The sequence below is a fragment of the Myxine glutinosa genome, chromosome 4 (assembly GCF_964187855.1).
Source record: "Myxine glutinosa chromosome 4, kmMyxGlut1.1, whole genome shotgun sequence".
Classification (NCBI taxonomy): Eukaryota; Metazoa; Chordata; class Myxini; order Myxiniformes; family Myxinidae; genus Myxine; species Myxine glutinosa.
The window spans coordinates 60,021,289-60,040,201 of NC_136264.1; the positions used below are offsets into that span (position 1 = coordinate 60,021,289).

General features: G+C 44.5%; 1 protein-coding gene across 1 annotated transcript in view; it reads left to right on the top strand.

Moving 5' to 3' along the window:
* The first annotated feature begins 6,467 nt into the window (after window positions 1-6,467).
* LOC137424687 (ribonuclease kappa-B) overlaps window positions 6,468-18,913 on the top strand; it is a 52,844-nt gene continuing 40,398 nt past the window's right edge. Inside the window, exon 1 of the mRNA XM_068112402.2 lies at window positions 6,468-6,666. Coding sequence (XP_067968503.2) covers window positions 6,589-6,666 — 78 coding nt within the window. The 5' untranslated portion in view covers window positions 6,468-6,588. The remainder of the gene's footprint in view (window positions 6,667-18,913) is intronic.

Sequence of the window (18,913 nt, forward strand, 5' to 3'; positions counted from 1 at the left end):
GCTTAAAATCGGTCAAATTTTTCACCGATTTCAGATAATTTGGCACAAAAAAGCCCTTTATGTTGAAATAAATGTATTTCATGAAAGAATTAATGCTGTAATTGGATTCCTTGTGTCTGAAAACATACAAAATGATGTTTTATTCATGTCTGTAGCTTGAATATTAAAGAAAATATCGGGTTTAATAGAAATTCACGGCTCGGCTGGTGGCCATCTTGGATTTTGGCCAAATATGGCCACCAGGGGGATTTTTTTCTTGGCACTATATCTGAAATCGATTATTATGTATTCAAGATGAACTGTACGAAATTTGGTGCTTTTACCACAATCTGAACAATTGTTTCACATATCTGCCCCGCTATTATGGTATCCATGGAAATCTCCATGAATGGCTTGAGGACTTCCACTCCTGTCATAGTCAACATGTGGCTCTAAATGGAATCCTCTCATCTCCCCTTCCTGTTCAGGCTGGAGTTCGCCAAGGCGGTGTTCTGGGCCCTGTGCTTTTTCTGGTCTTCATCAATGATCTTTCCGACTCCCTGGAAAATCCTCTCTATCTCTTTGCTGATGACTCTACTCTCTGCCGCTCCATATCTCAACCCTCAGAGTGGCAGGCAGCAGCCTCTTCACTCTCTGCAGACTTGGACAAAATTACAAACTGGTCAAACAAGTGGAACATGTCTTTCAATCCTGACAAATCTCACACTTTCACTATGTCTCTCTGAAAAGACCGTCTGGAAAACCCACTCATATACTTTTTCAACAATCCTCTTGAAGAAGTCTGTCACTCAAGCTTTAGGGTCTCACTATATGCAATGATCTTCCCTGAGAAAGCAAAATCTCCAAGCTGACCTCCAAAGCCAGTCGCCGTCCGGCATCCTCCGTCGTGTGAAGTCCTCTCTGTGCACTTCTGAGCTCCTCACCACATACAAAGCTTTCATCCGCAGGTTTATGGAGTACTGCTCTCCCCTCTGGGCTGATGCTCCTGCCTCACACCAAGCTCGGCTTCACGTTGTATAAACCAAAGGCAAATAGAATCATTGGTGTCTCCCATGATGAAGTGGATTCTGAGGGCCTTTCACTCTCTCACCGCAGGCAGGTCAGTGGTCTTTCTGTCTTCTACCGACTCCTCTCCGGCCTAGCTCCCCCAGGTCTGTCTGTGCTCTGTCCCCCAAATAATCCTTCAGGACGCTCACGATCTGCCAGCAACCCTCTTATGGTTAAACTGCCAAAATCTAGGCTCTCTGCTCACCTTCACTCTTTGATTCCAGTTTTTCCCATCTCTGGAACAAACTCCCCCACTCCCTTCAATTCCACTCCTCTCTCCAGGTCTTCAAAACAGCTGGTCACCACCATCTCTTATCTTCCCCCACCAAAACCTTGATCTTTTCTACTACTGTTAGTATACCCCCAAATCCACCTTTTTCAAATTCCGTTTTCTTTCCTGAATGTCCTAGTAGTGTCCATTTGTTTTATTATTTGCACACCACCCCTCTCCCCCACCCTCCCCCATTAAAAAAAAATACCATCAAAATTTTTTGAATGCATTAAATAGAAATTTTTTGTCACTAATGCCAAAGTGGAATTATTTTTTGGAAATGTTTACAAATCTATTGAAAATGAAATACAGAAATATCTAATTTACATAAATATTCAACCCCCTGAATCAATACTTCATAGAAGCGCCTTTGATCCATTACAACTTCGAGTCTTCTTGGGTATGTCTGTATCGGCTTTGCCCATGTGGATGTGGGCAGTTTCTCCCATTCTTCCTTGCAGCTTTTCTCAAGCTCTGTTAAGTCGGATGGGGATAATAGGTGAACAGCAATCTTGAAGTCTTTCCACAGATTCTCAATGAGATTCAAGTCTGGCCTTTGGCTGGGGCACTCCAGGACTTTCACATTCTTGTTCTGAAGCCATTCCATTGTTGCTTTGGCTGTATGTATACTTGGGGTAATTGGCCTGTTGGAATGAAAATCTTCGCCACAGGCGAAGGACTTTTGGAATCTGAAGCAGGTTTCCCTCAAGGATTTCCCTGTATTTGGCTCATTTCATTCTTTCTTTCCCTCTATCCTTACAAGTCTCCCAGTCCCTGCTGCTGAAAAGCTTCCCCATGGCATGATGCTGCCACCACCCTGTTTTACTGTAGGGATGGTGTTGGATGGGTGATGAGCAGTGCTCAGTTTTCTCCAGACATACCACTTTGTATTCAGACCAAAGATTTAAATTTTCGTCTCATCAGACCACATAATATTTTGTCTCATTCTCTCAGTCTTTCACGTGCCTTTTTGCAAACTCCAGCCACGTTGTCATGTGCCTTTTTCTCAGGAGTGGCTTCCGTCTGGCCACTCTCCCGTAAAACCTAGATTTGTGACTGTTGTCCTTCTGACAGGTTCTCCCATCTCAGTCAAGGAACGCTTTAGTTCTGTCAGAGTGGTCATTGGGTTCTTGTCACCTCCCTGACCAAAGTCCTTCTTGCCCGGATGCTCAGTTTGGTCGGATAGACAGCTCTAGTAAGAGTCTGCGTAGTTACTGTACATATAAGTTCCATTTCCTAATGGTGGAGCTCACTGTCCTCTTGAGAACTTTCAACACTCTTAGAAATTGTTTTATGCCCTTCCCTAGATCTATGCCTCCTCACAATTCTATCTAGGAGTTCTACTGACAGTTCCTTGGACTTCATGGTAGAGTTTCTGCTCTGACATGCACTGTCAACTGTGGGACCTTGTATAGAAAGGTGTGTTTCTTTCTAAATCATGTCCAATCAATTGAATTCATGTGGACCCCAGTCAAGTTGTTGAGAGATCTCAAGGATGATCAAAGGAAATTGGATGCACCTGAGCTTAATTTGGAGTGTAATAGCAAAGGGGTTGAATACTTATTGACTCAAGACATTTCCACTTTTCATTTTGAATTACTTTCTAAACTTTTCTAAAAAAAATCTACTTTTGACATTATGGGGTATTAAGTGTAAATTAGTGACAACTAGAATAATGTGACTGTGTCACCAATATGCCTCGCATGGTCCCACAACGGGTAGATGCCCTCGTTCACTGTCCTAAAAATATTTTTTTAAAGTTTGATTTAAATCCCTTCAGCTGTTTTAAAGTGTCACATTTTCACCAGCCATGACAGGTCTCACATCAATCGGTGAAGCAGTTTCAGAGAAGGGAATTTTTTAAATACCGGCTTTCAAGCTAATATGGCTGCCACACCATGTGACATATGACATTTTAAAATGTACACTCTGCATATGTATGTGTCTGGGACCACATTTGTGAAGTTTTGTGTTGATCGGATAAGGTTCGTTTTTCTATCCAAGATGGCTGCCAAACCACGCAACCTACGACATCATCATTTTCAAACTATATGCAGCAGTGGTGTTAGATGATATTTGTAAAATTTCGCATCAATCGGGTAAGCGTTTTCAGATATAATTATTTAATATTTTCCTTCAATCCAATATGGTTGCCATACCATGTGACCAATTATGTTTTCGTGATCATCTTTTAATCGCCATGCCTAGTCAATGACACACGTAAAGTTTCGAGTCAATTGATTTGGTGTTTTGGGAGAAGATGTTTTTTAAAAAGTTTTATATTAAATCCAATATGGCTGCCAAACCATGTGACCTATGATGTCATAAATTTAATATTTCAATACAAATATATTATTGATCATGTGCATGCAATTTAAGATTTTTAGGATAAGGAATAAAATTGAAACATTTTTGGCTGGCATACCAATTCACCTATGATGTCAACATTATCATGCTTTAGTTCCCCATTGGGAGTACTTGACAATGTGAAAAGTTTAAAAATTTTCCATTCAGTGGTTTCGGAGAAATATTTTTATTATTTGCGTTTAATCCAAGATGGCTACCATACCACGTGACTTATGACGTCACAATTATCATTAAAACATTCTGCATGGGTGTCACTCCTACCCTGAAAGTTTCCTCTCAATCGGACATATGGTTGCTGAGAAAAACAAGGTTTAGCCCATACGGACGGACGGACAACCTGAAAAGATAATTCCTCCGGCCATCTTCGGGGGCGGAGGCATAAAAAAAAAAATTCAACCATTTTAAGTTGAGGCTGTAACACAAAATGTGAAAAACGTCAAGGCGTGTGAATACTTCCTGAAGGTACTGTACGTTTAAACTAGAATTAGATAGGTAGGTACCTATGGTACAGTACCTACGAATGTTACAGGTTGAGTAATACATGGATATTGGGAAGACAAAAGATTCCTCAGGCTTGGTGGGCCTCATGGGCCTCCTCCTCTTTTGGAGTTTGTCGTGAAATGTTTTCCTGTGAAATGCCTTTTTGTTGTTCCCATCTGAACTCCCAGTTTTGATGAATTTGATGATGCTATAAAGTTTGATGCTATAAAGTAGAATTGTTTACACTACAATGCGAGCGAAGTAAAGACCTTTCTGGTTTTTTAAAGCGCTGAACCTCAGATGTAGATGTGTTTATTAGTCCCCTAGCAGTTTCACCGTAGGGGACTATAGGTTTGCTCTACGTCTGTCCGTCCGCCATACCTGAGGTTTTTCAGAATTTTTTCCATACCCTTTAACATGTTCCACTGAAACTTGGCACACGTACAGTACATGACAGCACACACATCCACCTCACTTTATTTTGTGATCTGATCAAAGTTGGCCGACTGGTAGATTGGCGGCCATTTTATTTGTAAAAAAAAAAAAAAAAGACCCCGACATTGAACGTGTTCAACCATTTCTTGGACATGCATTTATTGAAACGTACAGATCTTATTGAATTAAAAGCAAACTTGGCACACATATAACGAATGTTGGGTTACATATGCACGTCATTTTTTTTCCGGGATCACATCCAAGATGGCCGACTGGCCACCATTTTGTTACTTAAACGTGCCCCCCAACCATTTCTCAGACATGCATGGATCGATTTTGTTCAAACTTGCACAAAGATCATACATGAGAGTATACAGGTGCCGAAGATTTTGTTTTGTATTCCATCCAAAGATGGCCAACTGGAAGCAAATTTAGTCAAACCACGGGTGCTGACATTTTATGTCATTACCTCCGCCACCAAAGGTGGATGGAGGTTATGTTTTCACCCGTCTGTCTGTCCGTTTGTTACTTGGCATTAAAAAATTTTTTTTTTCAAGTTTGTTGATCACTCTGGGTTGTGTGTGTGTGTGTGTTTGTTTGTGTGTTTGTTTGTTTGTGTGTTTGTCTGTCCACTCACTTATACTTGCCTATAGGTCACAATTTTAAACCGATCTTCACAAAACTTCACCAAATGGTAGAGTTCGTGGTTCGAAATAATCCTATATGTATTTGAGGTCAAAAGGTCAACATAGGCCGAGGGGCAACCACTTTTTTGGAATTTTTAAAATCCTCAATTTTCATCCGATTGACTTGAAATTTGAATCGAATTTACATATCGGCAAATTGAATTCAACCAGCAACTATTTTTGAGATCAGCGTAGGCCAAAAGGTCAACATAGGCCAAAGGTCAATCACTTTTTTGGAATTTCTAAAATCCTCAATTTTCATCCGATTGACTTGAAATTGGAATAGGATTTAGATATCGGCTAACTGAATTCAACCACCAACTATTTTTGAGATCAGCGTTGGTCAAAGTTCAACAACAATTTCAAATTTCTAAAATCCTCAATTTTCATCCGATTCACTTGAAATTTAAATTGGATTTTCATGTCAGCTAACTGAATTCAACCACCAATTATTTGTGAGGTCAAAAGGATGCTCTACTGAGTGCCATTCTGTTTTGTTCTCTTTTGCCAAGTGTCGCTCTATGAATGTTTTTTCATTTGTTTGTTTGTTTGTGAACAAAATATTTCAAAAGGTTGTGGACGGATTCGGACGAAATTTGGCAGAGATGTAGGGTATGTGACAACGACGAAATGATTCGATTTTGGTGAAGATCCGGATTCGGATCCGGCTACTAGAATTTTAAGTGATTCTTCACCATTGGGAGATTAGGCCAAAAATGATACATAGCAGGATATCTCATAAAGTTATACACGGATTTGGACGAAACTTGGTGGACCGGTTGGGTGTCTGACAAGGACAAATAGATTCGATTTTGGTGAAGATCTGAATATGGATTCGGATATGAGAATTATTTAAAATTGTAAGTGATTCTTCACCATTGATCGATATGGCCAACCAGGTGGAGGTACGCTCTCTACTGAGTGCAGTTCTAGTTTTGTCCTTGTTATGATATAAAGTTACAGAAGAAGTTTGAGTTACAGAGTGTTTCACCAATTTTTTCAGTTATGCCCTTTTTGGACAGAAAATATCACACCCGTAAGGGACATGTACATCGCAAAAGAATTCCCCTTCTTGGTAATTTCGACAGGAGACGAGTCATAAATAAAATTGAAACTTCCACCTGATATATGACATAAACCCCATAGATTGCATTTGGGACGGTTTTGTACCAGAAGGAACCCACAGGGGGCGCCATTGCATCGCACGACGGTTTGACCCACCCCGGAGTTCGCGACGAACTTTGGACGTCATAAGTTCAGTGAAGAAGGAAACTTCCGGCCCGTAGTGAGGTCTCCGGCGCCATGGTGTCGTGCGTGCTGTGCGGTCCGAAGTTGTCGATGTGCGGGATCGTTTTGAGCATATGGGGAGTCATCATGTTGGTAAGCTGCTACCGAACGAGGCTCATTGAAGTACTCCCTTGTTATTTGCGTGTTCGTGTGTGTATATCATATGTGCATCTCGTGGGTTATTTGTACATTTCAATATGTACCGGTAGTTCCGAATACATGTACGGTACTCGTGAGCGTTTAAACGTTATTCTGAAATGACGTTCGAATCCTATTGGTGCTCTGTTTGTTAAACTTGATTAAAATATTTATTTATTGAGCGAGTCGAAAACGTTTCATTGGGACTTTGATTTTACAACGTCGACACAAACTGCGTGTGGGTGTAACCGTAACGCGGAACTGTGGCCTTGATCACGTGAAGGTTGTGATTGTTTTAGGGAGTTGTTGTTGTTGTTTTTTGATACTGCGATCCTAGAGGACGATCCTTGGAGCCATTTATAAAATGAAAAGTAACACATGAGATAATAAATAAAGGGACAAATCGAACAAAGTTGTAAAGTTACACATTTTTGTAAAACATTTTCAATTTGTAAAACGTACAGCATGATTTTTTGCTGTTTTCCCGAATCGGCAAAATTCCGCAAAACCTGGACAAACATGGAATTTAATTTTGTGTCTTCTTTCCTGTTAAAATTTGTCTCAACCGTATTGTAGCTCTGTCATGACAACCCACCTGACTTATATTTTCAATCTCTCTTATTATAATAGAGAAAACATAAATGGTTATGTATGTCGTTATGTTTATATGCGACGAAAACATCTTCTTCTTCAAATAAAATTAACACCCTCTTAATTAACCCTCTTAATTGCGTTAAGACTGCTGAGACCCCTCAGACCTTTGACGACCCTTTAATACCACCAAGACCCCTGAAGACCAAAAAGACCCAAAATACCCTTCAAGGTCCTGGTGCTCAAAAAGACCCTGAATACCCAAAAACCCAAAACACCCTGAAGACCCAAAACACCCTGAAGACCCAAAACACCCTGAAGACCCAAAACACCCCAAAGACCCAAAACACCCCAAAGACCCAAAACACCCCGAAGACCCAAAACACCCCAAATAACCAAAACACCATAAAGACTCTTAAAGACACAGAGAAAACAAAAGACCCTTAAGACCCAAAAGCCTCTGAAGACACTGAAGACCCAAAATAACCTGAAGACCCAAAACACCTCAAATACCCAAAATACCCTTAAAGGCCCAGAGGATCCAAAAAACCCTGAAGACCCAAAACACCATGAAGACCCAAAAGACACCAAAATGGTCAAAGATGCCTACCCCTCTGAAACAACGTGTGGTGAGGCACGCAGAGCGCACCGAGTCACGCTAGTATTAACAATAAGAAAGAGCAATCAGAGATTGCAGACCCCCGCCCGGACATATTTGTGTGGTGTTTATTACCCTGCGCTCGCGAAGCGAAAGCAGGGGTAAGCATTCAGTTACATACGTACGTGTCTGCATTTCAGTAAAGTAAAGTGTGTGCCGTGTCTGCATTTAAAAAAAAAAAAAATCTCGGCAACCGTTGGTCTGATTGACATGAAACTTTCACCATAGGAGGGCCTACTCCTGTAGAATATTTTCGTGAATATTATGACGTCATAGGTCACGTGGTACAGGCACCACCTTGGAAAAACATTACACCTCTATATCTCCCAAACCGCCCAAAGGAAAAAATGTAAACATGGCTCATTGTCAAGTACTCACCATGGGGAATAAGATATGTTGATGATGATGTCATCGGTGCCTTAATGATGACGTCATAATTCAACAAGTACAACACTTGATCTTATCAGTATGAAAAAAAACCTCCTCTGCAACTGTTAGTCCGATTGGCATGAAATTTTCAGAATATGAGTGGCTTCTCCTGTGGAATTTTTAAAATGATAATTATGACGTCATATGTCAAGTGATACAGGCGCCATCTTGGAAACATCGAAAAAAGGTTGCACCTCTATAATCTCCGAAACCGCTACATGGAAAAAAATGAGACCTGGCTCATTGTCACCGACTCCCCATGGGGAATAAGATATGTTAATGATGTCATCGGTGCCTTCGTTATGACGTCATAATTCGACAAATACAACACTTATCCATCCGATCATTATTTTTAAAATTTCAGCAACTGTTGGTCTGATGGACACGAAATTTTCACCATAGGAGCGCCTTCTCCTTTAGAATATTGTATTGATAATCATGACGTCGCAGGTCATGTGTTACAGGCGCCATCTTGGAAAAAACGAAAAACGTTGCACCTCTATATCTCCAAAACCGCTCTATGGAAAAAATTGAAACGTGGCTCATTGTAAATAACTCCATAGGGGGAATAGGTGTTAACGATGACGTCATTGGTGCCATAATTATGACGTCATAATTCGACAGGGACAACACTTAGTCTGATCAGTTTGAAATTTATTGAGCATGATCTGTGCAACAATTATTTAGAGAATATAAATTTATGATGTCATCGCTCACGTGGTCTAGCAGCCATATTGGATCAAAAAAAAAGAAACGTTTAAAAACAGAAGAGTTGGCTCACACCAAGTTGACTGCGCAGGGTAAATATTCCATGAATACCATCTAGTTAGCTGCTGTGTTTGTGTGGTTTATTGACTACGTAAATTTATATTCAATCCAATGTGGATACCGAACCATGTGACCAATGACGTCATCAATTTAATTTTCCCATACGATTTTTGTGTCGATCATGCTCAATAAATTTCAAACTTACCTGATCAAGCGTTCTACTTGTCTATTTATGACGTCATAATGAAAACATCGACGACATCATGAATATATGTTGTTCCCGGTGGCGAGTACTTGGCAATGAGCCATGTTTAAATTTTTTACATGGAGCGGTTTCGGAGATATATAAAGGTGCAAAGTTTTTTTTTTTTTTCTCCAAGATAGTGCACTATCACGTGACCCATGACGTCCTAATTATCATGAAAATTCGACATATGTATGTATGTATGTATGTATGTATATATATATCTATGTATATATATATATATATATATATATATATACACAAAGAATTAAGTTAAGCACCCCTACACAAAGAATTAAGTTAAGCACCCCCTAATCCTGTCCTGAACCTGAACCCCCTCGAGCACGTTTGGGACATGTTGGGACGACAAATTGCGAAGATGGTCCCTCCAATAGCCAATCTGGATGAATTGGAACGTGCATTACATCGGGAATGGAACAACCTGCCACAGCAACGCATACGACGGCTTACAGGGTCTATGAGACGTAGGGTTGAGTCAGTGATCCGATCACGTGGGTCCTACACACGTTATTGACGCAAAGATCGCTAGAGGTCTTCTCAGAACAATGACTGTACGTTAGAAAACATAAACGTCATCCACACTGTCCGTGATGGACCTATAGCCGTTAATACTCCATACTTAAATTGAGGTGAAAATATGCCTAAAATTCCCAAAAAATTTCACCTTAAATTATTCAGAATAAAATATTGAAAACGGCATGATTGTTATGTTTTTATGTGACCATAATATCACTTCTCCAGAAAATATAGCAATATCATGGGTATATTACACTGTTTTGACGACAACAAACTTGTAATGTGCGAGGTTGTAAAAAAACGGGGGGGGTGCTTAACTTAATTCTTTGTGTATATATATATATATATATATATTTATATATATATACAGTAATACCCCGTCCTACGTCATTAATTGGTTCCATAAGCCGTGACGTAACTCGGTTTTTGACGTAAACCGGGCGTAATGTCTTAAAAATGCCTTAAAATGAAGACAAACACCATAATTCGTAAAACTAGAGTAAATAACTGGAGGAGGCTGCGGCTTCGCCTTGTAGCTTTGCCGCTCCCCGTCGGGAGTCCCTCCGTTGTTTTCTATCGGTCGGGTCTTCTCGAACGGGGTGACTGGCACGGACGTGTCGACCGTGAGCTGGCTTGTGTGCCGAGTGGCTCCGCTGCCCGCTTCACCACGGCGTGCTTTACCCAACGAGTCCAAGCAGTTTCACCGGTGGTCGTGTCGTGTCGTCTGTGACGAACGAACGAGCTCGGGGTTCCGTGAACCCGGCCGCCCCGCGGATCGACGCTCGCCTCCGAGTCGTAGGCGTGCACCGTCTTTCCTCGAGCGGCCGAAGTTGCTTGCTTCTTTATTTTTGGACGATGCGATATACGCAGAAACGACGACGTACAGGCAGGCATTTGCAAATCCATGCACATGTGCACATGCACACGTCGATCGGTTCTTTACAAGGATATGCATCAACAACAACTTGCTACTCCCTGCACCACAGATGTCAATTTCCAAACAATTTACCTACTCCCTCTACCTAACTTTAAACTACCCTCCCCGGGTATTCGTGAAGGGGTCCATCCTCTCCCATCCACTCCTTCACACCATGCACTCCAATCGACGAAATACCACTCAATCCACACTACTCACTCCACACACCATTTATTCCTACACACCAAGTATTCTCTCCATTCATCCACTTGCACCGCATGCAAGTCAATCACTGAACACCATTACACATGTCCTCAATACACCACTCATACACTTTCTCCGGTCATCCCAGACCATTGCCTCATTTCACCAAGTTCAACGATAACCAGATTCTCACACACACAACCATTCTCGACCAATGCCTCATTTCACCAAGTTAATTCCAAAGATCCTCATTCAATTCCTCATTTGCGCCTAAAGCTCATCCTCATACTCACACACATGATACACCAAGATACACCAAGAGCGGCTTCAGCTTGAAGTCGCCGGTGCAATTACCCCCAAGCATTAGCGTTAGCCGCTCCTTCGCGACTTTGTAGCCTGGCATGGTCTTCTCCTCCTTCGAGATAAAGGAGATGATGATGTAGGAGTGACGTAAAGTCGCACATAATGACGTTCGCTGAACTGAAATTTACTTTAGAAGAGTGGCGTAAAGTCGGATTTGACGTAGGTCGAAATGGCGTAAAACGGGGTATGACTATATATATATATATATATATATATATATATATATATATATATATATATATATATATATATATATATATATATATATATATATATGTAGTTATGTCGGTGGGGTAGCAATATGTAGAGCCAGGTAGATCTGTGTAGGTAGGTATTCGTCTGTCGCGGTAAGGAATCTGACCTGTAATAAGTTTCATGTGTAGGCATTTTGTCGGTTAAGAGTATACCTATGAGCATACCAAGATGTTCGAGTGATAAGTAGCATAGGGATTAAAGAGTAGCGCCCCTGTGTGTCCACATCTGGTAGCCAAACCTTTGTCCCTTATGGCAATGCACACCTTTAGACACGTAGTTAGATCCCTAGCGAAACATTAAATAACTCCCTTCCCTGACATGACATTGGAAGACGAACAGGCAAGGAAACCAGCCCGGGGCACCGCCAATGATGGCAGCTGCCAATTACACCTCCGAGAGGCCTAGCCACATCGAGTGCCACGCGCTATGACCACGGAACAGGGAACGAGTGAAGGGGCAGCGCGGTAGGCGCGGACCTCCAGCCGGCGAGTCGGTGGAGGGCACTGATTGGGTGGCACGCCGGGGCTGACGTCACCACCGCGGGAAGGTTATTTAAGGGAGCGCCGAACGCCTCTTGCGGCTCTTGCTCTCTTGCGGTTCGTGCTCTTGGAGATTCCTGGCCCTGGCAGTCCCGGTGTGATCTTGAGTGGAGAGAGTCCTGTCCCTGGTTGAGTTGGCTTGAGAGTTGGCTTATCGATCGGGTGTGAAGATCGACCTCGTGGTGCTTGGAGCGGTGCTTGTGCTTGGAGCGGTGCTCGGTGCTGTGGTGCTGGAGCGAGGGATCTCGTGGGTGCATCGGGGCCGAACGGAGCCGTGTTGGACGGCGGACAAGACGAGACGAGGGACAGATAAGGTACGCACGCACCATTACATTTTACACGACGAGACAATTATTTTCCTTTAATCCATTCCTGTGTCTGTATTTGACGTCAGTGTGTGGGATCCCAATCTAGGAACTTTATTTATTATCGCTTTCCTGTCCCTGCGTTCTTTTTAATAAATCCTTGTATTATTTTCCCTTCCCATTCAAAATCTTGGTTGTTCGCTTGAATTAATTTCCTTGCAGGATCGAAGCTGCCGTCGGCCCGATCCAGGTAAGCTTTTGCCGCAGCCTTCCATTTTTCTCCCGCGTTTGATAGTCAAATCCGTGTTCGGTCGTCGCCTCCATTAAACCCGTTCAGGCCTATCCGCGACCTTCTGGTGTTAACCGACCGGAGTTGCACGACAATATATATATATATATATATATATATATATATATATATATATATATATATATATATATATATATATATATATATATATATATATATACACTACACTGCAGGCATACTGAATCGACGAAAGAAAGCATTTATTGCACACATTTTTTATTTATTGAACTGCAGTGACTGAACGCATTATGTCAGTTATTGTTGTTTTGAGCTAATCTATGAATTGTGGCTTTCCTCGGCAGACATCGTCCTTAAGCATTTAACCCTGAACTCGGTTTGCATCTTCTTGAAGGATTTCATTCTCAGGTAGATTTCGATTGAAAACGATTTTTAAGCCTCCCCCTATACTCTGTAGCCTGTAACCTATACTATAGGATAGGGAGAGGCTTATAGCTGTTGTAGGGTTTGATTATACAATTAGTGCTTCAAATTGTAATGGTATTGCAGAGTTTCGTAAACCCCAAATAGTACTAAACCACCATCTGGGAATATATATATATATATATATATATATATATATATATATATATATATATATATATATATATATATATATATATATATATATATATATATATATATATATATATATATATATATATATTGTTGCGGATATGAGGATTGTATGTTTTTGATTGTGTGTATTGTATTGGAAATTGCTGTGTAACATTGTTGATTATGGCCCCTCCTGCCTCCAGAGTTGTGTAAAGGTAAAAAGGGCGTCCCGGTAGTTAATTCCATGAAACACCACATTGAAGGACACGATAAAACCCTTGTTCAGTAGCTTATATCTTTATTATGTGTTTTAGAGTAAGGCCTTGTCTTCCATTAACATGACACTCCATTGCACCAAGTGAAAGAGATAGATTCCCTTCAATCCCATTCCCAAAAAACCTCCATTTCCCCTTTCGTAATGGCCAAGCCTCAATTTGGCAATTACATCCCCTCCAAAGCCGCCATTGGCCACGAGGCAGGGTCGGGGAAGAAAGGCGTGCCCGCCCGTCGTCATCAAGGGTGGAGCCAGAGGGTCACGCGACCAACCATGGCCGAGGTGAGCACACCGATGGGCGTGTCCTGAAGGCCGGCGGCTTAATTGCCGGAGGCGTGATAAAAGCGCGCGTGCAAGGGTCGTCAAGAGAGAGTTGCAAAAAGGTCCAAGGTATTTGAATTTCCTTGAGTGAATAGCTAGCTGAGCTGAGCTGATAGCTGAGTGGTAGTAGAGCTGAGCTGAGCTCAGATGAGCTGAGCTGAGCTGCGTGGTGAGGTGCAAAGCAAAGAGCTAAGTCGTCAGATGAGAGATGAGATGAGCTGAGAAGAGAGATGAGCTATGACAAGAGCTGAGTTGTGAGGTCCAAAAGCAGAGATCATCCAGGGAAGCGCAAAAGCCTGCTATTCGTCACCTTGCTCGCCAGCGGCAGCGTCCCCAGCAGCAACACTCGACAGCCGTTTGGGGCCTGGACGGCGGTTTTTAACAGGGCCGCGAAGGGACGGCGGCTGCCGAACGCGCCGATCGTGCTGCCAGCTCCGGACCTTCCTCTCCTTTCCAGCCATTCCTGCCTGCAAGTTCCCCATTCGTGTACGTGAGTTTGTTCTGTTCGTTCTGTCCTGGGTAGTCAATTAAGTCTGTATAAGCTCGTAATTTGCACTGTGTCACCTGCTTTTTCATGTCCCCTGTAAATAACCGTGACTGCTCTTTTTTTGCTTGTGTGTGTGTAAATAATAAACCCTGTTACTCTTCTGTACATCTTCTTCTTCCTCTTTGCATTCGGTCGCTTTAGAGTTTTCCCACATTGAATAGCTGTGGCGCAATACGGCCAACGTCTGGGTGAATCGGGTGAGTCGGGGAACAACTGTTCGGCCGCGGTGCCTCCGCTCGGTAAATAACATCTAATCCGCGGACCGTAACAATTGGTGTCAGGAGTGTCGGATTCGGACCTGGGACTAAATTCATTTCGCCCAAATTTTGGACACAATTGTACAATTGGCGTAACAATTGGTGTCAGGAGTGTCGGATCGGACCCGAAGCGCGCTTAACGTGCTCAAAATTACGAGCTGCTGGAAATTTGTGTTTTAAAGCAAAACCCGAATTTTGAAATCGCGCCATGGCTGGTCAAGGCGACGGGATGCCGGTGGGAGAGATAGACGGGGTAGAATCGACCCAGGACCTCGGGGAAAAGTATATGGAGGAGGTGGTTGAGGAGGTTTCAGGCGCGCAAAATGGCGTCCTCGCGCACGTGGTTGTAGCGGCACCAAATTTTGCCGCGCCCGCGACCGTAGCGGCACCAAATTTAGCGGCGCCCGTGACCGTAGCAGCGCCGCTGGTGGATTCGAACCTTTTTTTCCTGCAAATGGGGGCCTTTATGGACAAAATGAGGGACGAAGCGAGGGCTAATAGTGAAAAAATGGAAAACAGAATGATGGGGGCCCTTATGGAGAGGCTAGAAGCCAAAATGGGACAAATGGGAAACCAAATTGAAGCAACAACGAACGGAATGAGGGCCGATAGGGAGGAAAGGGAGCAGAGGGACAGAGACCGCAGGTTGGGCGAAAGGGTCACAGGGGTGCACGACGAGGTAACGCAGGTCGAGAAGCGCTGGTTGAGCGAAGTGGAGGAAAGCGCGGGTAAAATGACGGGGGTAGAAATCGCGACACGGGGTATGGAGCAGCCGGCGACCGCTGAGGTAGAAGAGGGTGTTTTATTAAAGCCAACGGTCGTCGAGGGGAACAAAGACAAAGCAGTAGTGGGTACAATTAAAATTGAAGAGACGACGGGGGTAGCCCGGGAATTGCAGGGAGAAATGGAAAATGTGCAAGGTCTGTGCTCAACTCATAATGGTTTGCTCACTAACCAAATAAAGAGTTTGCAGGTGCGCGTGGAGAAGGGAATCCCCCAGGTGAGTCGTGCTGTGTATTGTGCGGGTAGATTTTGCAGGAGGATGTTTAACGACAAGAGAATTGTCGCGCGATTGGGATCAAGGAAGCACCCGGGCGTTGGTGAAGGGTCGCGTGTGGAAAAAAAGTGTGCGTCAAGGGGTGAGCGTGTTACGAAGCGCGAGTGTGATACCGAGTGCGAGCGAGAATGCACGTCGGGGTGTACGGAGTGTGACACGGGGAGTGAGTTGGTGGTGGAGCGGGTGCGAGAATGCACGCTTGGAATGGTCGAGGGTGTGCGAGGAAGCACACCTGAGTTAGTGGTAGCGCGGGTGTGGGAGAGCCCATGTGAGTGCGTTAGTGGGTGGATGCAAGAGTGCACGCCCAAGGTGAGTGTTACGGAGGACGTAACGGAGGAGAGGTGTGGACTGAGGTGTGCGAACGGTGAGTGTGTGCGAGAGGTGTGGTGTGTAACAGGGAGAGCGTTGGTGGAATGTACGGACGGCGTTGGAACGCCGGGTTTTGGGAGTGTGAAAGGGGTAGCGTATGCGTGTGAGCATGCAGGTGAAGCATCGACGGTAACCGGGTTAGCGGTTAGGGCGACGGATAGCCGATGCGAGCACTCGGGGCGCGGTGTGCTTTGTTGGATGCCAGGCCCGGCGCGGATCGAAGCTGCGTCGTTTCTCTTCGAAGCGTCGTTGCCGATTCGGGCTTGGCCCCGCCCCGCACGGTCGAGTCCGGGCCTTGGCGGGCGAGGCGACCGGTCCGGTTCAAGGGCGAGTGGGAGGAAGCGGAATGGTGCCCCCTCGTGGGGACGGGGTTCCGACCGGGGGAGATTGAGCCATCGGGCCCGGGACCGCAAGGTACCGCGCCGAGATGGTGCGTGGAATCTCGGCCCGACCAAACCACCTCCCTTGAATCGAAAGCCGGACGGATTCAACCTGCAGGCGACCAAACCACCCGAATTCATTGCTCGGCTTTACGAAGCCGAGTTTAATGATGTCATGACGCACCGAGGCTAGGATATAGCGGACTGTGATGATGATAATAGTGATAGTGATTTGATACGAAATTTAGAATAGTGGGTAGAATTGGCAGTAATTGGAAAATTTTTGATTTGTGGAAATTGGACGAGCAAAATTTATAGTAAGAGATGCCCCATGTGATGGGATGGCCAATCCACCATCCCTCACAGCGGGGGCAAAGGAGCACTAGTTATGGGGTGTATGGCAGTGAAAACTAGCCCGGGTGGGTTAGGATATATCGTGTGTAGGGATCTAGAAGATGACCTTAGGTGACGTTAAGGTTAGGTAGTGACAATGACACCTGTAGTGGGGACGCAGGTTGTTTAGAGTAGATAATAATGACGAGGGAGCGCAATAGTTTAAAGGGACGACTGGGAAGCGCAAGTTCCAGAGGGGAGTAGTTAGATGAGATTATGCCGTGTGTTTGAGGATTGAAGAGTGTGTAAGGAACAGGTGTGATTGCACAGGTGTGCACTGAACAGGTGTATGGAGCAGTGTTTGAGTGAGTAATGGTGATGTGTGTTGTGTTGACCAACTGGTCCAGGAAGAGGAGGAGGGTGCAGGTGGCACCAGGTGTGAGTGCACAGGTGTGCAACAACAGGTATGAAGAACAGGTGTATGGAGAATGGTTGTGTGGAATACCTGGAGTGTGGAATATATGGAGTATTGGAATGGATGGTCGTGGAGTGAGTATGGTGGAAACTGTGGAGTGGAGTGGATGGTGCGAAGGTGTGAATGGGGGAAGAGTGGACCCCCATCACGAATACCCGGGGCGGGTAGTGTAAGTGTTAGGTAGAGGGTATAGGTAAATTGTGGTTGGATATTGGCATCTGTGGTGCGGGTAAGAGAATGGTATTTGGATGGGTGCATTAGTGTTGTGGAAATGGCTGGGCGTGTAGCCTGTTAGTGTGTGTAGTTGGTTTGGGCACTCCACCACTGTGAGGATGTCGGCCAGGTGAGGCCGCAGGTGGGCTCTAGGAGCCGGTAGTTGTGGATGGGGCCCGAGGATCCGGAGGACGGACCCGGGTAGCCCAGTGCCAGAGGGCACCAAGGGGTGACAGAGCCAGAAGGGGCCTTCCCCAGTAGTGAGGTTAGGGTGAGGAGCTAGGTAAGCTCGGGTGGCAACTGCAGTGGTGGAGGTGTGCAGGTGGGTAGACCTGCTGGGAGAGCTACACGTCTCAGCTCAGAAATTGTGCAAGGGCACCGGGAGATGAATCGGGGGAGTGAGACCCCAAATTGAGAAGCACCACAGTTTGGTCAATGGGAATTTGGTTTTTAAAACCACATAGAGTAAGATTGCCAATGGTTTGGCAGGGAAAGACCCCGGTCGTGTAAAAGTGTGTTAAAGTCATTTAGAGGATAGCTAGGATTGAAGTCTCCTCGCACCATCTACATGCACTCACCTGAGATGACGTACCTCCACACCATGCCATGTGTTTAATTATTTTTGATGCAGATGTTTGGAATGTGAGACGCATCATGACGTGGGTGTGACATTGTGCTTGATGTTCCATCGCTTCCTCCTTATGAGGATTGATGATGAATTGGTGATGGCAAATTTTGGATAGAGGGATTGTGGAGACAAATTTGGTATAAGGGAAATATGGGAAGACGTGACGATAGCGACGGATTGGTAAATGTGTAGATTTTTGTAAATATGGGGTAAGGGCAAGGGTAGAGTAGGTGACAGGGGGGTGACGTACGGAAGGGACGAGCTTTTCTCACTTTGCTCTCCGTACGCATTTCACCTTGCATTGCCTTATTGATGTGTACCCTTGTGACCTTACCCCTCGCTCATCTGTCTCTCCCCCCTTTTGTCTCCCACATGACCTGTGCGCCATTGGGCGCCGAGGGGAGCGTGCGTGAGTCCGCCATTGTGCGCCCGGAACTCCCAGAACCAGCTGTCTGCATCGATGCACCACATTATGGACCACATGTCTGTGGCCGAGCACCACTTATGGACCCCATGGGTTGGGGCATGGCCCCTCTGCTGGAACCGGCCATGAAGGCCCGAAATCTTGCTGGCGGACCTTGACCACAGGGCACCGATGCCCCACAGGTGAACCACACGTAGTCGGCCCCCTGTGGGCCATAAATAAAATAAACATGGACACGTTAGGTGCATTT